The sequence below is a fragment of the Pygocentrus nattereri genome, chromosome 1 (genome assembly GCF_015220715.1).
Source record: "Pygocentrus nattereri isolate fPygNat1 chromosome 1, fPygNat1.pri, whole genome shotgun sequence".
NCBI lineage: Eukaryota > Metazoa > Chordata > Actinopteri > Characiformes > Serrasalmidae > Pygocentrus > Pygocentrus nattereri.
The window spans coordinates 26,477,159-26,501,423 of NC_051211.1; the positions used below are offsets into that span (position 1 = coordinate 26,477,159).

The 24,265-nt window shown below is 38.9% G+C and overlaps 1 protein-coding gene across 1 annotated transcript in view; it reads right to left on the reverse strand.

Annotated features, from left to right (window-relative positions):
- Positions 1 to 24,265, reverse strand: part of epb41a (erythrocyte membrane protein band 4.1a) — a 60,532-nt gene that overhangs the window by 33,402 nt on the left and 2,865 nt on the right. Inside the window, exons 3-12 of the mRNA XM_037538005.1 lie at positions 21,836 to 22,236; positions 19,146 to 19,625; positions 17,108 to 17,212; positions 16,783 to 16,825; positions 16,583 to 16,658; positions 15,954 to 16,172; positions 15,368 to 15,455; positions 14,474 to 14,626; positions 14,259 to 14,356; positions 8,065 to 8,240 (exon numbers count right to left, since the gene is read on the reverse strand). Coding sequence (XP_037393902.1) covers positions 8,065 to 8,240; positions 14,259 to 14,356; positions 14,474 to 14,626; positions 15,368 to 15,455; positions 15,954 to 16,172; positions 16,583 to 16,658; positions 16,783 to 16,825; positions 17,108 to 17,212; positions 19,146 to 19,625; positions 21,836 to 22,236 — 1,839 coding nt within the window. The remainder of the gene's footprint in view (positions 1 to 8,064; positions 8,241 to 14,258; positions 14,357 to 14,473; positions 14,627 to 15,367; positions 15,456 to 15,953; positions 16,173 to 16,582; positions 16,659 to 16,782; positions 16,826 to 17,107; positions 17,213 to 19,145; positions 19,626 to 21,835; positions 22,237 to 24,265) is intronic.

Sequence of the window (24,265 nt, forward strand, 5' to 3'; positions counted from 1 at the left end):
CTGGAAATTCATTTGGGATGGCTTATAGCCTAGAGTATGCTCGACATCTCTTCAAAAATTTTTTTAAGTTTATCAATAAAACTTCTTGATAAGGGCAGTCCGCCTCCATAAGACCTCCTCAGACTGCTCAAATCTTTGGTTCAAATGTAAACAAGAAAGAGGTACCTATATGCACTGTTTTTGGTCATGTGACAAGATAAAATTTTATTGGAAAGGGATCTACCGTAAACTGGAAAAATATTGAAGGTTTGCCTGGTCTTCTCTCCTGTGTTGTTCTTTTTAAACTTCGATATTGAATCTGTACTTGATTACACAACAAAGCATCTGTTTATTTTAGTATCTTTGGCAAAGAAATGTATTTTACTTTTGTGGTCAACTCCTCAGGTTCCATCTGTTGATCTCTGGTTGTCCCAAATTACAACAATGCTTCCATTAGAACAAGTGACCTACAACTTAAATCAGAAAATGTGTAAGTTCTGGCAAATTTGGCAATTGCTAATGTGTAGGAGGCATGGACCTAATTAGTAAATTCCCCTCCCTCTTTTGCTTTTACCTTGTCCACTGTATCTGCAAACCTGATTGTGTGTCTAAAATGTTAATTAAAAAAAAAAGTGAGGCCTTCATCAGTTTTAGATGTGAAATTCTGTGTCTTTTTTGAGAGGAGAAAATCATATACAGAAGCTTATACAGAGTTCTGTTGGCACCACACACAGTATCCAAAACACTACAGAAAGCAATGTCCTACTTTCTTTTAGTCCCTCCTAGAGCAGCTTTGGATGCGTATAGCATGCTTCTTTTGCTCTTCCATCAACAGCAGAAACCCCTTTTGCAGGCTATGGGAAGTATTCCTTTTTGGAGAAGCCTGACATTTTTACTAGCCCAAAAAAACGAGCCATATCCTCTGATGACCACTGAAATATTCCTAGATGCAACACGGGAAAAAAAAGTAAAATAGTAAACTAACTGAAAAATAATAACTCTGATTTAATAATTTACCCAAGACACTTTATCTTCAGTTTATAGGTGAAACACTGATTTCCATTCTACAGACTGTGTATTGTCTCTCTAAATCGAATGTTCACCTGTTCCCTTTTCTCTAAAGAGATAACAATTTAGCTCTAATGCTTACCTACAAAGACACTTCCTGTGTACTTCAGCCTAGAGTTAATGACTGTGAGTGCTTGCACTATGGCTTCACTCAGATACGTGTGAGCAAGAGGACTGCTATGAAGGCTTGATTGTATATAGTGTAACACTCAGAGCTCATAAGTGGGCATGAAAAGCTAAAGACACAAGAGCATTCAACAGACATTCTTTTAAATAGAGCCAACAGCTGCAAAAGTGAGTTTTCCGTTGATTTTTGAAATGTAAAAAAAGTGGCTGCCAAGTTATTTCATCAATGTTTGTTTAATCTTTTTAAACTCTATGTAGCTACATGAATTTACTGCTGACTGTCCAAATAATAATAAAAAAAAAAAAAAAAAATATATATATATATATATATATATATATTCCTTTGATTTGAATTGAATGGAACAATGTTGGAAAAAGCTGACATAATTATTTCCTTAATTGCGCCAAACTGTCCGTGTAGGTATCTTACATTCTCTTGCTTTCTCTCATCAGTATTTTTTTAGTGTGAAACTAATTGCAGGCTGCAAGATGCACGATATTTCCAAAGTTCCATCCAAACAGCCAGTTCCATAAATCAATTCAGAAATAATCAATGTCGTTTGAACGACAATTAATTATTTCATTAGCTAGCAAGGGCAGTCATGGGCTGGAGGTTAGGGAACCAGCCTTGCGACCGAAAGGTTGCCTTTCCATCCCCTGAGCCGAAAGGACGTAACTGAGATGTCCTTGAGCAAGGTGCCAAACCACCAACTGCTCCCTGGGCACAGCAGATAGGGCTGCCCACCACTCTGGGCAAGTGTGCTCAAAACCCCCTAGTGTGTGTGTTCACTAGTGTGTATGAGGTGTTTCACTGCATGAAACTTAATCTTAATCCAAAGAGTAGCATGAAATTTCAGATGTACAGAAAAGGCAAACCTACCGTCAGTGTTGCTTACACTCACACCTTGCAGCTGCTAAACACACTCATTATTAAAATCATAAAGTCTGCCTGCTACCTTAGAATTTCCATTGAATAAGTGTTTGAGAAAATGTTAAGGCTAGAATCTGGGCTTATTCTGCATTGATTGCCAGAGCCAGTATTTGTTTGTATGCGTTGAGCTAGTTGGGACATGTTATCTAATGACACCTTATCTAATGATGTTATTTCTGCCATTTTTAAGCACATTTCTTTGTGTAGGGAATACCATAATTAAATTTTATTTAGAGGAAAAGTAACTGTTTAGATTAATCAACAAAGCTGTAAAAGCAGTCTATAGATTAATCACTAAAAAAAGTCATTATGGGCAACCCTGTAACGTGGATTGCGATACAGCAGGCTAACAAAGCAAAGCAAATGCTACAATAAGATCCAGCAAATAACCAAAACTATTCCAGAAGAACAAACCCTGTTTTATTTTCTTGTCCATAAGGTGCTGACATAAATTAGTTACTAAAAAAATGGTATTACATACATTGTGGATTGTTACCGGCATTTTGATTTGATAGTTGTGGCAGTTGTGCTTTCTTGATGCTTTCCATCATGCAACACAAGCAAATGAGCAGTCTTTATTACCAATATAAATCTCCTTTAACATGATAAGATTTTAATTACTAATTATTATTCAATGTCTTACAAGGCTTGCAAGATACAAACTTCACCTTACTTCAAGTTCTTTTCTTTCAGGCCAGAGCACCTTCTCATTGGAAGGAAGATGTTTTCATGGTGAGCCACAAGCAGCTTGACAGCAACACTGCATTTTTTGAGGCAAGTTGTTGGCAGGGAGCAATAAGGAACCAAGCAACATTTTAGGAAGTAGTTCAACTGGAACAATGATTGTGATATTAAGTAATACAACAGAAAATTAATTTACAATACACCCTGTTTGACATTCTGTATAAATGTTTCAAGTTAAGTCATGATCAGGCAACTGCTTAAGTCAGAATCAAGCCAGGTCACATCAATTTGTTCAAATACTGTTCCCACACTCTGGTTAAAAGTTCTGTTGTTTTTAATAATTATTTATCTCCAGACTCCACAGACTAGTAGTGTTTAGCTCCAACATTTACTGTGCACTTGTACCTGCTACTGTTTTAGGACATTGGTCAAGGTATATTAGTTTGTGCACGGCTAATGATTTTTCCAGAGCCTTTCCAGATATTTCTGAATCACCCAATCATGGTCAGGCTAATCATATTGTGGATAATTTATCCATAAAGTTTTATTCAGCACAAATAATAATTTACTTAAACCTTCACCAGAGTTTGGACTTGATACTTCTAGCTTATGTGACGAGTTCTCAAACTTTTTTGTTGAAAAAAATGAGATAGCACTACAACCTTGGGTCTAGATTTTCCATTTCCCCCGTCATGCTGAGCTGTGTTTAAAGAGGTTGACGCCATTTCAATCTCTGAATTAACGGATTTAGAGCTGAACACAACCTCTCCGCTTGATGTTATGCCCCCACAACAGATTAAGGAGACATTTGACATTTTAGGACCTTATGTCCTGAACATCATTAATAGCTCCTTAACCACTGGTGCTGTTCCAGTCTGTTTTAAACATGCAGTGGTTACACCTCTGCTTAAAAACATAACCTTGAAGCTATAGTGGTTAGTAACTATAGGCCAATTCCCCAGTTGCCATTTTCAGCTAAATTGCTGGAAAAGGTTGTCTATTCTCAGCGTGTAACATTTTTAAGTAGTTGTAGCACTGCATGTGCTACCCCAGGCTCAAGGAGGACACTGGAGGCAGGATTCCAAGCTGCAGCAGACATTCTTTAATTTCACACAAAATAAACAACACAACCAACAATAAGCTGGCCACTTTTCAGTGGCTCAAGCTGGCTAGACATTTCAGTCCTCTCTTCCCTGACCTTTTCAGCTCCTCAGTGTCTTTTTGCTGCTGCTCATCCCTTTCTCTCTGTTCCCTCTCACTCGTTTTAAAGGCGTTCATGCTGCCGGCCAGATGAGAATCATCTAGCTCTCAGTAAGGGCAGCGTGAACACCAGAGCCATGGTTGGCACCAGCGTCCTCGTCCTCCTCCTTCCGCCGTCACTCTTGTGACTTGCGTCCGTCCGGGGAGCTCAGGATTTGCGCTCCACCCTCTCCACACTCGCGGCTCTCTCACCAGAGTCCTCACTGAGGATAGTCACCGCTACGTGTTCGGGCCCTGCCTTCCTGCCGGCTCTCGTGGCCGTTATCGTCAGGGCCCGGGGGCGGGCGCATGCCACAGTAGTAATAATATTTTTACGATTTTTCAGTCTAGTTTTAGCACTGAATCTGCCCTCCTTAAGGTGACGAATGACTTATTACTTTCTGCTGATGAAGGAAATTGCACCTTCCTCATGTTATTAGATCTAACCTCTGCTTTTGCAGTTGATCATAACATACGCGGAGAAAGTCAGTGGGGTTACAGGGAGATGCGAGTTTGTTCACATATAAGCACAGAACCTTTTCTGTGAATACTGACAGCTATTCCTCTTCCTCCACTAATGTCTCTTGTGGCATTCCACAAGGGTCCATATTAGGGCCTCTCCTAATATGACAATGGATTTTTAATGTCTCTCAGCACTTAAGAGGTGGATGGCTGTCAAATTACTCCAGCTTAATGAATGCAAGTCGGAGGTTGTTATTTTTGGTGGTCCTCATCAGATTAATAGTGTCTGCAATAGCCTTGGTCATTTGTCCCCATATGTCAAGACTTCTGTGAGAAATATTGGCGTCACAGTATCTGTGACTTGGACCTCAGATTTGATAAATAGATCAACTCTGTAGCAAGGAGTGGCTTCTTCCAGCTCAGACACATTGCAAAGCTTAAGCTGTTTCTCTGTTTTTCTGGATGCTAAGCTTTCCAAGTGCCTGTTTAAATCTTATTGGCCAATGGCAGCTTACTTGTCCAATGACTGCATTGCCCCCAACACCTCACAATCCCCTTGCTGAGAAACAGCAATTGGCTGTTATAGCACACCCTACTGAATGATTTGTATCAAACTTGGTGTGCTTCCTCAGAATCATGTGGGATAAAGGCCTGTTTCATGAGAACTGGCCAAATCAATCCTGAACCTTAACCATTTTTGTGAATTAAGCTCCACCAATAAGGGTTTAATTGCTGTGTAAAGATGTCAATGTTAAGTGAAGGACTTTGCAAATAATGTGATAACAGTTTCATGAGGATAAGCTGAAAAAAGTCAGACAAATTCACAAATAATAGGGTCAACACAAGTCAACTAATCAGAAAACAAGAATTATGTCTGTAACCCTCTCGGTTTAGGAGGTACGGACCAAATCTTCAATAAAACTTCATGCTGTAGCACCTCTCTTTAGGCTATTTCCATCTCATCTTGCATGCTTGAGTAGCAGAAAGGACATACGTTTTTCTGATTGTAACAAACTTTGTATAATGTTCGTCTCTATGTCTCTGTTATAAAGCCCTACAATACAGCATGCAAAGTTTCAACTTAACTGACCAAATGATTGCTAAGAAACAGTTTTTTGAATATAATATTGTCCCTATTGAATAACTGGTGTCAAGCTTCCTCAACATTATGTACAGTAATAGATTTCTAAGTTTCATGAAAATTGACCAAAGCAATCCCAAACGGTATCTGTGTACAGTGTACATTGTTTGAAAAAACATCAGATTAGTAGAAAAAAAATTGCATGTGATGCACATTTTGACAATTATAATGGGAAAATATGGGTGCGAAGCTGGATAACTCCTGTGAGGCATTTATGTGGCATAAATCAATTATACACAATCAGGAATTTTGAATGTAGGCCTCATATTATGACATATGGGCCAAAACAGAACTTTAAAGCTCCATCACAAGAACAAGTGAGGTCATTTCCCTTGCCTGAGTAGTCGGAGTATCTATCTAAGATCACACCCAGGTTTTGTACTTGAGGTTTGATATATGAAGCAATATGAACCAATGCTGTGTCTATACTATGGTTCGAATGAAAAACTTATATAACTTGGATATAGAAATTAGATACACATTTAATTGTTTGAAAACAACTTTTTCTAGGACATTACTTAAAAAAGGTTAGGTATGAAATTGGTCTAAAATCATTTAGTATGTACAGATTGGCTGGTGACAATTTACAGTAGCAAAAACATCATTGTGACCACAATCAAAAACCATCTCAAAGAATGAAGTACGAACAAGGTCAAGATCAGATGTGGATGAACTTAGTTTATTTATAACAGCTGTAAGCTCCTGATAATTGATTACACAGAAAGATGTCATTACTGATGTAGGTGGCTTATTAGGAACATTATAGGAGTTTGTTTCAGCTGGCTGAGCAATACCCTGTATTATCTGGTCTATTTTATTTTGAAAATGAATTCCGAACCCTTCGCAAATTTTAGAAGTTAAGTCACCATGAGATGCACTAGCAGAAAGCTTTTGGTATTATTAAAATTTTGGTATTATCTTTGTGTCTATTAATTATACTAGAAAGATATGATTGGATATTTTCATAGCATTATCATAGATTGAGATCTACTCTTTGAAAAAATTCTAATGTACCTGCAGTTTAGTACTTCTCCATAAGTGCTCTGATTTCTGAACACCATCTGTGTTGTTTTATTACAGTTTCTGTCACTACACATGTCCAAACAGGAGTTGAAAGTGCACTGTGTCATGGTACACAGCATGCTAGGTTTTAGTTACCTTTATCACATTTTACTGTGATAATCAGTATAATCACTGATTACTGTGTTAATCAGTATAGTGAAAATGACAACCAAATACAAGTCATTCATACTAGACCTGGCAAACCATCAAATATTATCTGATCAACAGTACTTAAAGCTTCCATCTTTGAAAGACAGGAGAAGATCAAGCTGCCCTATTGAGTTACAGCTGAAAAAGAAGTGTTTGTCTTTCCTTCTATTTCAAGAAGGCAACACCATTACTGAGAAAAGGAAACAGACACAAGACAATTTTCAACTCAAAAAAGAAGCGGATGTTCTTAGAACAACAGACTGGTCACTAAAGAGCCCAGAATTCAACATTACTCCCAGGAGAAATGGGAGCTGAATATCAAAGGATGGACACACCAAATATTGGAAAAAATAGTATTTTGTTATTGTGGCTTATTATGAAGAAGAATATTTTCTTCTTCACAGACACTGAAAATTTTTGTAAGTTTTAATTATTTCACATGCAGATCCAAGTTGTTCAGTCACCGACTAAGCAGGAGAACAAAAGTAAAATTGTTTCATGCAGCTAAAATTGCATGCAAGTTTCAGTACGACAGCTCAGTCTAAGAATCATAACGCTCAGTAGTGTTCCATGCATCCCATAGTTTGTCTATCTTTAAGCTCAGTGCTTTCACATGGTTTCAAGTAAAGCTTCTGTTTAGGACGACTGAAACAGTACTTTGTATTCAACGTAAGACTGTTGGAATCAGCTGCAACAAGATATGGAATACAGGTGAACATTATCATATGTACTGTATTTTTATTTTATTTGTCCCTTAGTTAAATACCTGCTAGTGTGTGAGCGCTTGTCTCTGGACTGTAACAGTATGTTACATGTGTGCACTCACCAAGACAAATTCCTTTATGTAGCATTCTTGGTGAAGCAAAGTGATTCTGATTAATAAATGTGTGGACCCATGAAGAAAAGTGAGACTCCTAGTTTTATTTCCTGGCTTTCTCAGAAAACTTGTGTGTTCAGTCAAAAATGAAAACAGATGTTTTTACAAGTGCGAGAGAGAGAGAAAGAGAGAGAGCGCGTAAATAAACTAACAAATAAAATGGCAGCAGTTGGTGTCAAGGCCTTGATATCAGAATACCTAAGGCCAACAGAGACGGCAGAAATTGACTAGCGTTCAGCAAACAGAATCAATTTCTTGTTTTCTGATAAGCTGAGGCCTAGCATAATATGGCATCACTATGTATGGCCTAAATAAAGGATAAACAGTGAAAAGCAGAAAACAAACCTCCGTCTAAGCTGCGTGATGCCCTCTTACTGGCAGAGCGCTGAAAGTGGGGTGCAGGACGGTCAATCATGGAGCTGGCCTGGCGGGTTTGGGCCTGAGTGCGTCCGCTGTAGCGGAATTTGGAGCCAAGAGCCAAAAACTTCCTAGGTGTGGTGGCAGCTTCAGTACACGTCAACCTGGGAATGACAAAGGTCAGTAATTATACTGGACACTTTCTCATGGGTCCACTTTGGTTCATTTACAGTAGAGGTACTTCAAAAGAAAACTTACATCTTTACATCCTGTTTTGCACCTTCTAATCACTTCAACTAACTGCTGTGTCATCATACCAACAGGAAGACAGCAACTAGTTAAATTTACTCACATGTACTCAAGGAAAATTTTGATGGATTTTTGCCCTGAGATTTATATTTTTACTTCTAATCAAGTAAAAATATGAATCATTTAGTTACTAATTCCGTTTTTTGCTTTCAATTTTATTATGTTGCGTTAATGACAGCACCTGAACTGTGGAGCATATTTACATTAATGTACATTAAAATGTGAGAAACAATAATGAGGAATAAATACTTCAGTTCCCAAGCTGAGAGATACTGGATATTCTAAAAGCTCCCATGGCAGTTCTATAGGGAACTCAGTACTAAGCACTTGTGTTGATCTGGTACTTTCTTCTACTCAAGCTGGTTTTGGAAACATACTTTACAAAAATAACGATACTTAGCCAAACTCAATCCATATTTGAGTATGAAAAAGTAACAATACTGGTTACACTGGGACAATGTAAATTGAGCGATCCTAATCTTGGGTAAAACTGGTGTAAGTTTCACCAACACCTGTCACAAGACTGATGTAGGCTGTCCCTCCCGCACAGCTTTTATTAAAACTGTGTTCCTGTCTGAACACACTCCTTCTCATAGTCTAGGCAAGCTAGTGAATGAAAGTAAGTAGTAAGTGAAAGCTAACCCAGCAAGCCCAGGCCACGGTGATTTTTCCATCACCATCCACTAAGAAATGCTGTTATGCTTGTTATAATTTTTTTAAATCAGCATCAGTGAGATCATATCTGTAGGGCTGAATAATCCTGATTCTTGGCTTGTATGACCGTGTATAGTTCTGTGTTTAGTTCCACTTTAAGCTATGAGTCTTTGGCAGAGGGATGCACTTGATTAAGTGTGTTCATCAATATTTGGCCAAGCCCTGAAAGTTCAGATGCATCAGATAGGTCTGATGAACAAATTCAGCTGCTTGCTGAGTCATAATGTTTTTTTTCTGTTTTTTTTGTGTATCCTAGATTATTAGCCAAACACTTTTAATTAATGCTCTAATTAACAAACAAATAGGGAATATCTAGGTCAACACAATAAGGTTACACTTTATTTGGATAGTCCCCTATAGACGCTCTACAGCTATTTAAATCATCTACAAACTTCCTGGCAATCTTCAGTTGATTATCAACAACATTATGGTTAGGGTTAGGAGTAGATGTAGGATTTGCCTTGAGGTTAAGATTAGGGTCAGGTTTAGGGTTAGAGACAGATTTAATAAACTCACACTGTTCAGTTGAAGTTCAGTTGAATTTAATGGGTATTTAATGCTATTGAAATATATATTGAACATTTACAAAGAATCTACAGTGGACTATCCAATTAAAGTGTTACCGCGATAATTAAAATCTCCTTTTTGCTTAAACTAAAATCTATAACCAATTATTTTAAGTTTACACGCGTGTGTGTAGGACAGGTTAATCTTTAATTATCTCTAAAGATGCATCTATGATTAATTTTACTTTGCCATACAACAGGTAAATCTGTATAACATAGTGAGAAGAATTTTGCATTACTTAGCTAACTTCTACAGAGGCATTCAGAACAGCAGATGACTAAGATTACGAATAGCAACGGTGTGATTACAGGAAGCGATATCAAAGCCTGGTCTCCTGGACGTAAGATGATTTTGTTAAAGGCTATGCTATCCATTGCATTTGTGTGAGGTTAAAAAAGGGAAATTCCTACCAATAAGGTCAATGAAAACATGCATCACGGCATGTGCAAACTAAAAATAAGGTGCTCAATAACTTTCAGCAGTAATGTGGCTGGTATAATGTAGTGGGTAACATCTTTGCCTTCCAGGGTGCAGACTGGGGTTCTATCCAAGCACCCCACAGTATACAGTAAGAGTCCTTGGGCAAGACTCCTAACACTACTTTCACAGGCCTCTGTAAAATAATCAAATTGCAGGTTACTCTGGATAAGAGTGTCTCCCAATTGCCATAAATGTTAATTCCAATAATCAGACTGATGATGTTTAATTTAATTCTCCCAATAATCAGTATACAAAATATCAGCTGGTGATATACTGTACACCCCACTATTTAGTATATTAAACCTCACTTCAGGGACTTTAACCCTGGTATTTCATGTACCCCTGATCTCAGTGGTGTAACTAGGATCTTATGGCCCACCCAGTGCTAAAACAATTAATATACATACACAAAAAATTTCTGAAAGTTAAGAAGAAAAAAAGTCATTTGAGTGTTTATTTGCTATTGTACCATCTCAAATTGATGCTCTCAGGGCATGCAAATTCACCCACTAGTATCGTTAAACGTTTATGTTTCACTATCATACGGAAGAGAGCAATATTCATATTGGACTGTTTATGTGACTAAAATGATTAGGGTAGTCATACTTAAATGGGGTATTGTAGTTAGGTAGGCTATTTGGTATCACAAAGTGAGTATACACATCCATACACACTTTGAATTTTGTAATTACTTCTTACTGTAAATAAATAATAATATTGTAATATATATTCATTATTGGGCAAGTCTCAGCCATCTGAGAAAATTATGTAAAGCTATTTATTACAATAGACATTACAAACATTACAATAGAAGAAGCAGAACCTTTGCTAATAACCCTATTCTTGTAAGCAATTTCCAATGCAGTCTGTTAGCTAGGTAGGGCATGAAAAGCAACAATTAAGTCTTATCGGTCAGTAGTGGATTAATTTGATATGTCCTAATGGAGGGAAATAGCCTACAGCAGTAGCAAGCCACCTAGAGTAATCAGGTAAATAAAGGAGGCTAAAGACTGACCTGATGCTCTCTTGCTGAATTAATTATTCTGAGCACACCTTCCTATTTTCCAGATCCATCTTTCTTTCCTCTTCTTTTACTTTTCCCCTCCAGTCTTGTTTATTATAGCAAACAGATAAGATACAGAGTGTGGTAATATTATGTATAATGCAGTACAATGACATACTTAGAATAAAAAAAACAGTAAACAGTACAGTAAATAAGAAATATCAATAGTACTGCAATCAATATTATCAACATTAATATCAAAGGTGACACAAAGGTACAAAAACACAGTCCCATTCACCATAACCTACTCCATTTCAACACTGTAGCACATCCATAATAGCTGGTTTAGTGTAATGCAAGAACTTGCCTCAAACTTGATAAAATGTCTTTTTATTATCTAAATAAGCTAATCTTTCAAGGGGGAGGATATTATGTATTGTTTTATACTACTGAGTTACACTAGGTTGTGTAGACGAAGTCCAACGGACCAAGGTGCATTTTCTTGCAACAGCGAGACCCCTAATCAGTAAATCTTGATCAGCACAGGGTCCATTAAATGACGCTCCTAGACCTTGGACTTAGGGGTCAAAAGGCACAGATAAATGTGAAAAACGCTTAATTTCTGAGCGGAACCGATCCCAGACCTTAATAATATATGTACACATGTAATGCAGTGTTTGTTTGACATTTAATAAATAAATCTGATCAGGTTCATTTTCTCAGGGGTGAAAAACAGTTTATGGATAATCTTAAACTGTCTTTCTATGAACTGGCTGGAGCTAAGACAAAAATAAATACAGGCCACAATTCCCTCCCACTTGTCATCTGAGATCGTCAAGGTCCATTCCCCATCAGATTCTACTGGAACTAGCGTTTAATTAATTTCCCTTGTTGAATGTACACTATATTTCCAAAAGTATTCGCTCCTCTGGCTTCACATGCATATGAACTTGAGTGGCTTCCCATTCTTAATTCATAGGGTTTAATATGATGTTGGCCCACACTTTGCAGCTATAACAGCTTCAACTCTTCTGGGAAGGCTTTCCACAAGGGTTAGGAGTGTGTTTATGGGAATTTTTGACCGTTCTTCCACAGGCACATTTGTGAGGTCAGACACTGATGTTGGACGAGAAGGCCTGGCTCTCAGTCTCCGTTCTATTCATCCCAAAGGTGTTCTATTGGGTTGAGGTTAGGACTCTGTGCAGGCCAGTCAAGGTCTTCCACACCAAACTCACTCCTTTCACTGGAACTAAGGGGCCGAGCCCAACTCCTGAAAACAACCCCACACTATAATCCCCTCTCCACCAAACTTTACACTTGGCACAATGCAGTCAGACAAATACCGTTCTCCAACTTGGGTGCAGCTGCTCAGCCATGGATACCCATTTCACGAGTCTCTCTACACACTCTTCTTGAGCTAATCTGAAGGCCACATGAAGTTTGGAGGTCTGTAATGATTGCCTCTGCAGAAAGTTGGCGACCTCAGCACACTATGCACCTCAGCATCCACTGACCCCGCTCTGTCATTTTATGTGGTCTACCACTTCGTGGCTGAGTTGCTGTCATTCCCAATTGCTTCCACTTTGTTATAATACCACTGACAGTTGACTGTGGAATATTTAATACTGAGGAAATTTCATGACTGGACTTGTTGCACAGGTGGCGTCCGATCACGATACCATGCTGGAATTCTCTGAGCTCCTGAGAGGGACCCATTCTTTCACTAATGTTTGTAGAAGCAGTCTGCAGGCCTAGGGGCTCGGCTTTATACACCTGTGGCCATGGAAGTGATTGGAACAGCTGAATTCAATGATTTGCATGGCAAGTGAATACCTTGGCAATACAGTGTAGTACCTTCTTTAACAATTTGAGTATGTTGTATAATATTAAATACACATTTAACATTACTGAAGGTGTGTCGCCCTTAATAATACGGGGCAGTTCTAGAAGCTGGATCTTCTAGATTTTTGTCCTCTTTCAAGATGAGGGTTATACTAGATAATCTTAGGGATGGCGGGAGGATTTCTTTATCAAATGCATCCTGGTACATACGAAGCATTGCAGTTTTAGTAAGAATGTTTTATAAAACTCTGCGCTGAACCCAACTGGACCTGGGCTTCAACATATGTCTAGCATACAAAAGTGCTGTGCCACCTTTCTCTGTTAGTAAAGTGTCAAGAGATGCACATGTTGCAACAAATTTCCTGGAGCTTTTATTAATTTGGTTAATTTATTAATTTATTAAAAAAGGAGATTAATAACTCTCTACCATAAACCTTAAGAGTTTCCCATACCAAAGAGGGATCTGTGGAGGGATTTTGCATTGTTAATAGACAGAAATATGTTGAGTTCTTTTGTAATCTAAGTGAAAAACTGAAGGTCTTTAGCCAAATAAGCAGGAAATTGCAAAGATTGCCACTGAGGTTTAACACTGGTATGAGTGTACCCTATATACTATGACACACAAACATATACATTTATATATATATATATATATATATATATATATATATATATATATATATATATATATATATATATACATACACATACATACATACATACACACACACACACACACACACACACACACACACACAATGACAGTGATTAGTCAGTTAGTCTTTAGGAAGACCATTGTATGAGAGATTAAAGGGGAGAGAGGTAGGTGCCAGGGTTTATTGATATCTTAATGAATATGGCTAAGCTGTGCTCTAGTTTAGTTCATCTTCAGCTTAACTGGCCTAGCCAGTACACTGTTGTCTGGCCAGAATATCCCTCTGTACTCCCAATGGGAGTAAGAGCCTGAAGGGGCCCAATTAAATTTTAATTTTTTTTGGGACAGTGGTCATAGCCCCCCATGCCATCAATCACAGTGCAATTGCACCCCCTACCCTCCACTTCTACTGCCTGGTCTAAAGTATACAGCACAATATATGTTATCCATGTTTTTTTTTTTATTTTATTTTAAATAAAATATCAATATCAATTGCCATACATCAATGTTAACATATAATTTCACAAATAATACTCTGTTTTAAAACTGTTTATAAGCAGTCTAAAATTTGAGGCAACTCCTCAAAACACTTGCAAACACAGTTTGTCTCACCTGAAAAAGGTGTGGTGTTCCACACAAACTTTCCAAAGCTTCTTTGAGGCTTTGTAATTGGGCAGCTTAAAGCCAATGGCACTCTCATAATGTTCCAGCTGTGACACAGAAATCATTTTGTGAAGAAAATGATCAATTTCAGTGGAACTGTACATTCAGGGTAGTGAAAGAACCATTCACATAACAGAATTTACTGCTGTGCTTCATGCATGTACCTCAGAGGGTCGTATTTTGATGAAAAAGCTGCTGCGTTTGTAGGAGACTTTGAGCACCTTTGGCCAAGGAAAACGGTTAATCCTCAGCTTGTCTTTATAAACCATGAGACCACTGGAACAGACACCCAACATTATATCCACCCCATCCAGATCCTAAGAAATAAGACAGAAAAGTTTTTTTTTACCTTTCAATTTGAATATTCTACAGCTTTTATTGATTTGCCATTATAGTGACTAAAGTGTTCAAAACAGTTAAATAACAAATTCAGTCTTAAAACTCACCTGTTCAAATTAGCCTACTCTCTCTGTTGATGTTTTTTTTTTTAAATATAACCCTACATTTTTTACAGTGTCCTTGAGTGTCGAGAAAGGCGCTTTTAAATTAAATTTATTATTATTATTATAACAAATGGAACTGGAAACAGCTAAACAGAAATTACCTGTAACCTGTCTTACTAATGTTGTAACTCTACTTAACAGCATCACCTCTCCATGAAAAATGGCACTGCAGTGACAAAGAAGCACCACTAGGAGGCAGTCCAACCCTACCTTTGAGAACAATAAAGCCCATATTTTATTTAAATCCACGGCTTGATGCAAACAGATTGACCTGGTTTCAGCTATTAAATCTGAGTGATGAGGCAGAGACATGCTTGATGCTATTTTAGAACTGTGCACACAAACAACACTAGCATTATGCGTACAAAATAGTGACCTAGAGGACAGACACTCTGTTTTTTAATTGTATTAAAATATACAGTTGTAAGTCTTAATTTGCAAACTTTGGAGTGAGGAGAGATAATTATTGAACTGTCGAGTAATCTTAAGTAAAAGATGCCATAGAGCTTGAAGCCAGAAGTCACATTCTGGATGTGCTTATCATCTCTCGTGTACCTTAGCCTGATGCAAGTCCACTCCATACATAGAAAGCTTCTTGGCATTCTCCAGAAACATCATGTCAGCTTGAGCTGGACTCATGGCTCTAGAAATGAGCACAGTGTAACACTAAACATCCAAAAAACAAAGAGTAAAACAACCAAAAAACCCCCAAACAACCCATAAAAAACACCCATCCTCAACATTGTCTATATGAACAACATTCTGAAAAATACCTTAGTGATTCAGACTATTTATGTCACAGAATAATTTGAATTTTTTATATATTTTCTTTTTATTTTATAATTTCATTTAATATTACCAATATTACCAATTATTCATTAAGAATGGACTCTTAATCACAATGGTGACATGCCAAGCAGCAAAAGCTACCTGAAATAGAGGGTAGCCCAATTTTTTTTACCCTCATCAGACACTGTATTGTTCGTTGATGTGTCATAACTTGCGAATTCATGTATTATGGAATTTGCGCATGTATTTACAACCTTGTCAGCCAGTCAAGTAAAAATGTGGAAATTCATGGCTCTATGAACCGCTTTAGTGGCCGTCTTAACACACCATAAGAAAAAGTAAGCATCATTACTTGTATGTGCGATGGAGCTCCATTACTTTGTCCTCTAGCTCCTTGGTCTGGTTAGGGATGAGTTTGAGATCCTTGGCATAATCTGTGCTGTGGATCTCAGGGTCATACTCCCCCAATTCTGACTGCAGCACATATGAGCCCAGCAGGGCTAAGGTGACAAAAGAGCAGGGCAGTCGGCTACTCATGATGTCCTTGCGTAGCTGCAAACACAGGTAGTACCTGCAGACCAGCAGAATGAAATAAAAGGCTCATTTTGTTACAAATGCTTTAATGAAACAAGCCTGACATTTCAGCGGCTACATAAACATTTTCAAAACTGTCAAATTTGCATTAAACAAAGAAAATGATGTGTGAAATAAATTAATAATTTAGACTCTGCTTGGAACCATCAGTATGATGCTCTACATAACATCACCTGATGTAATTAACCAAAAATCAAGTCTCTCCAATATGTTAATTAATTTAGGCCACACTCAAGAGTATAAGAGGAGCAGTGAAGAGAGAAGCAAGTGAGCAACAGATGAAAGAGAAAAGCATTAAAAAGTATATAACTTTGAGAAATGGATAGATAATGGTTATACTGAAGTAGTCAACACAACAAAAACAGAAAATAAGGAACAACAATTTACCTGGTGATGTCCTCTGATAGCTGGGCCGGATCAGGTGGGTAAAATTTCACGTTGAATGTGAAATCATAGTTGGTTCCTTAAAGTACGGAAATAATAACCCTTCATAAACCTCAAATGAGAAATTATTTTTAAAACATACCATTACAAATAATATCCATAGCAGTATTTACAGTCATTAGTAACACTCTTAACTTGCAAACCTTGCACTTGCCGTCGAATCTCCTTTGTGAAGTCAAGCCATGTCTGAGAGAGAGAAAGAGAAAGAGAGAGAGAGAAAAAGAAAGAAAGAAAGACAGAAAGAGAGAGAGAGAGAGAGAGAGAGAGAGAGAAAACATTTCACACTATTGCAGAAGCAGTAAATACAGATTTTACTGAAATAAACAAAGGAAAAGCCTAACAGAACAAAACCAAATATTCTCTTCAGATGATCTTAACACTAAGATGGTTCAGGGACACTGATCAGTGATCTGAACACATGTCCAATGGTACTTAAAGGGATTGGTAGAAAATGTAAATTTCACGTACCTTAATAATTGGTGTCTCCCATATGGCAAGCCCATAGTAGTCTTTCTCCAGCAGATTCAGGTGGTCACACACTTTTGCAAACAGCTCCTGGCCTTTGGCATGTTTCTGCACAGAAACACATCATGTTTTCAATTCATACTTCAATTCCTCTGCAAATAAATATATACCTTTACTGCACCTTTGCAATGTTGCAATTCTGACTACAGCTTTAAATATTTCTCAGAGGCTGATGACCAAACTGTTCACATCGGGTTTGGGTGTCATTTCCAAAAATGTGTGTTGGCTACAGGTTGGGTTCAAATTTCATGTTTGGCTTCTGACAGATATATACAGTATGACCAATATATTATGTGCAACATGGTATGTAAAAGATCACTGCTTTAGGATTAAAACATATGAAGTCTAACATCTTGCTATTTTTGTAATGCTGAAATGTTAAACAAGACTGAAAGTGTTTGGGATGCTCTTCAAAAGTATTTGGGCTATGCACCCATTCCCCAGGCAATGGAAATAGGAGGAGCAGCATATGACAAACAGACGGATGGTCAACAGCCTGCTAGTGAAACAGCACCCCTCGGCGTGCCCCTCCTAACCTCTCCTCCTAAGCTCTGGTCCATCTCGGAACAAAGGCTGGAGAGCTTACTCCTCCTAACCTCTCTCTCAGTCCTCCCCTACCTGCTGCGAGCATGGCCGGAGCTCTCCCTCTTAGTCCTCCTCTCCCTAATCCAAGTAGGGCCAGAGTTCTCCCTCTTAGTCCTCCCTGCCTTGCAGCCCCACCTGCACCCAAGGACGGCAAGGCAGCCCTGATTGTACCTGATGATATCTGTGTGGCCCTGCCTGTGTCTGCTGCTGGCACAGCCTTTCCTGACTCAGTAGCCTTAGTCTCCTGTCCTGCAAGTGACTCTGGAGCCCGGTGCCAGCAGGTGCCAGTTTCGAACCCCGAGTGCCAACAAGAGCCCGCAATGACCACAGGGTAAGCCCTGCCTCCTTGGCACTGGCTCTTCCAGGAAGGATGTGCCGGAGTCCTGCATGCTCACAAAAGCATGTAAATAGACTTTTTGTGTGATCCAAGTGGACAAACAGAGCGAGGGCAGGGCTAATGAAGTCTCTTTTCCCTCTTGGCTCAGGTGCTCACGTTGTCCTTAATGAAAGCGGCTGGTTCGGCTTTGGTAGCATGTGCAAGCAACAGAATGGTGAGCCAAAAAGTTGCATTTTTTTGTACTTTTGATTTTGTACTTTTGGTTTGTTTTCTGGGAGAAAAGCTATAATGGGTGCTGCAACCCTCAACCCTCACGGCCAGCTATACATAGAAAGTACAGTACTACTTGATGAACACATTTATTAAAGCAGAATTTAACGGAAATTCTGGACAATTATTTGTCATGTAATATCATTATTTCATTATTTTTTTTTAGTCCATGATCTAACGATTCCTCCTATTGTCGCTATTGTGAGGTCAGGTTCAGACAAAATTTTGTCAGGTTTGGACAAATTTATTAGGTTGTCTACAGGTTGTGGACCTGGAGAGGGAGAGCCACTGCTTGCGCCCGAGCACACGTCACATGTGCTCCCCCTCTGACTGCGTGCAGCTGCGCTGAAGCAGAGGAGCAGCAAAAATTCTTTAAAAAAAACTACCTCTCTTTCCAGTGAGAGAGAGAGAGGCCACTGAACTGCATGCCACACGTCAGGAGAGAGAGCTAAGGAGCTAAGGTGTGTGTGTGTATCCCTGAGCTCTCCCAGTTTCCCAGTCAGTGTGCGTCGGCCCCTCCCCCAGCTGAACCACATGATTCAGAACAAATTTCGGACATGAAAACAATGATGTGATTTGGCAGGATCAAACTCAATCTTCTGATCAGCAAAATGTATGGCTGCAGGCTGTACCAGCATAGAAATTCATTAATGCTAGACAAAACAGTCTAAAGGGATGAGTGTTACTCTCTTGAGGGTTGGCAGTGTAAAACAGTGCCAGAAATGCATCAAAACCAGTTCTAATTAACAGCTGCAGCATGTGTGTCTGAGTGTGCGCAACTAGTCTTACGTCAAGTTCGCACTCGAACACAGCGTCATCCAGCAGTGTGACTTTGCAGTGCATGATCTTGGGCCGGCGTGGACCTTTAGGAGCTTTCACTTCTTCCTCAGTGAACTTTTCCTCCTCTTCTCCCTCTTCTCTCTCTCCTGCTCCCTCTTTCTTCTCTGCCTCTGCTGCTACTGCTTCTTTTTCAAGCTTAGGCTCCTCTGCCTCTTTTTCCTCTTCTTTCTCACGCTCCTTCTCTTTCTTTCCCTCCTCTTTTTCGCTCTTGTCCTTGTTCTTCTTCTCCTTCCTTTCCTTTATCTCAGTTTTTTCTTTCTTCTCGGTCTTCTCCTTTTTTTCAGTTTTTTCCTTCTTCTCGGCCTTTTCTTTCTTTTCCGTCTTCTCCTTTTTTTCTATCTTTTCTTTCTTCTCCTTCTCTTTTTTTTCTCCTTTCTCCACTTTCCCTTTGTCGCCCTCGATGTTCTCTTTCTGCTCCACTGTGACCTGCTGGACAGACAACATTCCATATTACACACATGAATCAATATCAAATCTAAAAAGCGTTTTGCTTTTTGTAGTTTATAAAAAACGTAGCAGAAAAACTTGATGTTTTCAAATTCAAAACCACTAAAAAACTTTTGTTTAAATTAGTTTGACATAATGCAACAAAGCAAGAAATAAATAACTGGGTTGTGGGAGAGTGTGATGTGAACTTTAAAAACAGCTGTCCTGAAAAGTACTTAAAATTGACCTATGGTTAATTAAAATGCTAAGTTTATGATACTTTATTAAATGTTATATATAATATTTGTTCCAGAGAAAATCATTTTTAGTAAAATATCAAATGTGGTAGACTTTTTGTGTGCAGAAAGTCTGGAGAAGCATTCCAAACAGAAACTGCTCAAACGACAACAATCTGAAACACGGTTTAAAGTAAACGATAACTGGTTTGACTTTCTGCTTTCTAAGACACTGTAATCCAGTGAAGTTGGAGTAGTCTCAGTAAGATGTGGTCAAGATGACACAGTGTGTCCAGTATGCAAAGCCAACATATTTAACTGGCAATAAAAGTTTCTATTCGGGTCAGCAGCTTCTAGCCTCCTCACTACCAGAGAATGAAATAAAGGCTTTCTGAATTAATAATTAAAAGACATGAGATATCAAGTCGACTGCAGTTAGCAATGCCTGAAGTAAATGCTAGACAGAGAGAACAGCTTCTTAAACAAGCTTTCAAGCATGTGAAAGGGGACCTCTGGCCTCTTAGTCTACACTGCTCTTAAGCAAAGAACAGGGCGTGAATACAGTGTAGTGCGGATTTTAATACCCCCTCTCCACACACACACACACACACACACACACACACTTCTACTAGTTGTGTGTCCCTGTATGTGTTCTGCTACAGTGCAGGATAAAATGGACAGACGTTAAGTTTAAGGCTGTCCATTTTTATGTGATGCTGTCAAGCAAGTTATTGATTACACTGCAACAGAATTTGGTCCTCTATTATGTCCTTTGCATAATGAAGCCCCAAAATCTCTGATTAACTCTTCTGAAATTCTTAAATGTGTCTGATTTATCAATTTATCTAGACATCAAAATGAGCAAAGTCTACGTGCATGACCACTGTATTGTCATATGCCTGAAGCAGACACTGCTGGTAGAAACACGCAGATTTTCCATACCTTTCCACCACTATATGCAATAGCACCACCTGAAAGCAGGAAGTAGGGCTGGTGGTTTGATAGTGGTGTACATTCATTACTTTCTATTTGTTTCTGCAGTCTAATTTACTATTAATACTAATGCTTAACATCATCATATCAACGCTGCTAGTTCTGCACAAGATTATCTTGTACGACTCTACCACAGATTTTTGTCACCACAGCAACCATACTTTCACATCTGTCCCAGTAACTGGCTTAACTGTCAGGGTTCGTGTACCAGATGCACTCCATCTTTTAGTCTAACTATTTAGTGAGGCATCTGGTTTATTTTTACAGATGCTAATCTTGGATTTTGTGCCCTCAGTGTTTTAGTGATCTGAGATTTACTAAGGTACTGTCTTTCTGTGCTTTTTCTTTTTAGTGGAAGGTTATTTCTCTTACTCCTCATGCTAGAGCCACTTTTAAGTGCTTTACTTATTTTATAGTATTTCATAGCCAAGCCTGGCAAAGGCTCTCAAACATAAATTGGGTTGAGATGTGTGCTCTCCGTGGAGCTTTAAGAGAAGCTCTGCTATTGCCTACCAAAGCTATGATATAATTCTGGGTGCTCAGTAACATTTCTGCCCTTGGAACCTGGCCAATTAGTCAGTTTGTAGCCTATATGTAGCTTACATGGGCTGTTCACCCTCATGATTACTATTTCTTTTAACTCTATCTGAACATGTCTTCTTTCTTTTAATACTGCACATCATCTGCCTTAAGAACTTACAATCTGGTATGTATTCATATTTCTAAGCTCTGGATTTGGTCCTGCTTTTTGGCTTATCTTTTTTGAGAAGTGACTTTTGCACTGTTGCACACAGAGTAGCCCTTTTTGTACTTGCACATTTATCATTGCTTTAAAGAGCCACAACCAGTTCCAGAGAGAAGGAGAGGGATGCATGAACTTGTCAAAAGTTCTGAGTTTGAAGATTCACTAAGCCAATTAAAGCCATCAGGTATGTTTCACCCTGATGAGTGCAACTAGTGTAGCTCGGGACTGGGCTCTCTCACCTGGTTCTCAGCACTACTGATGGAATGCAGGTCTAGTGCTGCGTCTCCTTCAATCCGGAGCTCAGGTTCAGGGTCTGCGATGGGGGCTTTGGGATCGTCCTGGCCCTCCTTTTCCTGCACCCGCTCTACATCAGCCCCCTCTCCCTCCGAGCACTGTGAGCGACGTTTCAGGAAGGACGAGAAGAGGCGTGAGAGGCCACGGCCAGCCGAGGTGCGCTGGCGTGGTTTCAGCTGCTGTTCTTCTTCCGAGACTCCAGGAGGCAGTGGTGAGCCAGAGCCCCCGTCTTGATTCAGCTCAGAAGGGCCAGGGCCCGGATCTCCAGGCTCTTCCTCTTCTTGCTGCTGCTCACACACCTGCTTCTTCTGCACACTCTCTGCCTCGTCTGTCGTCATGGCAGCCACTGAGGACAGAGGAGGAGCATCCAAGATTAGTAAGGTGTGATTAAGTTAAATAACAGCGCTGTAGTCATGGAATCAGCTATGAAAGGCTAGTTCACAGATGTTGTTTGTTTATTTAAGGTTTATATTATAGCATTGCTATAAAATAATTTAACATTAAAGTGCAATTACAGTTGAGTTTACAGGCCTTAATGGGGCTGGGGAGACCAAAGTATGGTCACTGAAAAGCTGCTTTTAATTGTAGACCAGTTCTTCAGTTCTTTTACAGACCAGTACATGTTTGGTTAAACTACTCACAAAAGCCACAGGCACTCAGTAAAAGTACACTGCATGTCTAGAGATTTGTAGACATTTGCTCATCATCTCTGTAGTAGGGGTCAGGTACTGATGTTTAGGTAGGTTTAGGAGGTCAGGTACTGACTACCATTACTTCAAAAAGCATAGGGCCACTGCACTACAGGAGGCTTTATACCCCTCTAGCCGACATTTGGCATTACTATGGCATATTATTATGTGTAGCTACTTCTATTGCCTATTTTCTAGGGAAATTAAAGCTTAGCTTGCTAGCTAATTTTGAAGGCAGAGCTCTATTTATTTTTTTAAATATTTATCAGCTCACTAAACCTCAAATTTAGTCCTTCTCAGTAATGTAACAAAAAACCTTCAGATTTTTAAGCCAGTATCAATCACACAGCTTGGCTATTTGCATTAACTCATGTGATGCTTATATTTGCTGCCATTTTATATATTCCATGAACAAAACCAAAGAAGGATCAGAAGAAGCTGTGTTTAAGAAAGAAGTGGACAGTGATGAATAGGGTTAAATAGATATTAGCCAGAAAATAAGTGACTGCAATATTTTATTCGCCTCTCAGTAAACATTAAATGTAAGCATCAGTCTAACAGTAACAGCTGCTAAACATTAAAAACAGTCGTATCTAGGTTCTGGTTGCTATTCCTCAGCAAATAACATCTCCAGTCTGTATCTTTTAGACTGGGGTTTGATTCCCTGCCAAGGCAAAAGCGGAATTTGGTGCTCTTACATTTTTAAATGATTATGCACTGTCCATAACTAGCCATGAATTAATCAAGTAAAGTTTGGGAAAACAACAACAACAACAACAACAACGATAATGATAATAACAATAATAATAACAATAATAATAATAATAATAATTTTACTGCTGAAATATAAACTAACACAGCTGAATCAGAGGCAAGAAATTCTGTTAATGTACAACCCCAATTCCATTGAAGTTGGGACATTGTGTAAAACATAAATAAAAACAGAATACGATGATTTGCAAATCCTTTTCAACCTATATTCAATTGAATACACTACAAAGACAAGATATTTAATGTTGAAATGGATAAACTTTATTGTTTTTTGCAAATATTCACTCATTTTGAATTTGATGCCTGCAACACGTTCCAAAGAAGTTGGGACAGGGGCATGTTTACCACTGTGTTACATCACCTTCCCTTTTAACAACACTCAATAAGCGTTTGGGAACTGAGGACACTAATTGTTGAAGCTTTGGAGGTGGAATTCTTTCCCATTCCTGCTTGATGTACAACTTCAGTTACTCAACAGTCCGGGGTCTCAGTTGTCGTATTTTGCGCTTCATAATGTGCCACACACTTTCAATGGGAGACAGGTCTGGACTGCAGGCAGGCCAGTCTAGCACCAGCAATTAACACAGAGTAAATAGTAGAGGAGGAGGGGGGGGGACTCGATTCTTAGACCCATCGTGATGCAAAAATCGGAAGTGGAACACTTAGAAGTGCAGCTTCCAGTCATTCTGTGGTGGCACATAACAAAAACACAACTGGATAAGTGAGAAATCTGACTGGCACCTGCATTAAAAGCTAGATTAGATCAGGGCTTGACAACTTGTCCTTTCAACAAAAATCAAACAAAACATTTTCCTCAGGATGTGCTAATGTCCTGGTATCAGACTTACTTTGTTCAGCTTTAAGCTTCAGCTATAGCCACCTTCCTCACATCTCCGCAACTTTTCCTCAAAGGCA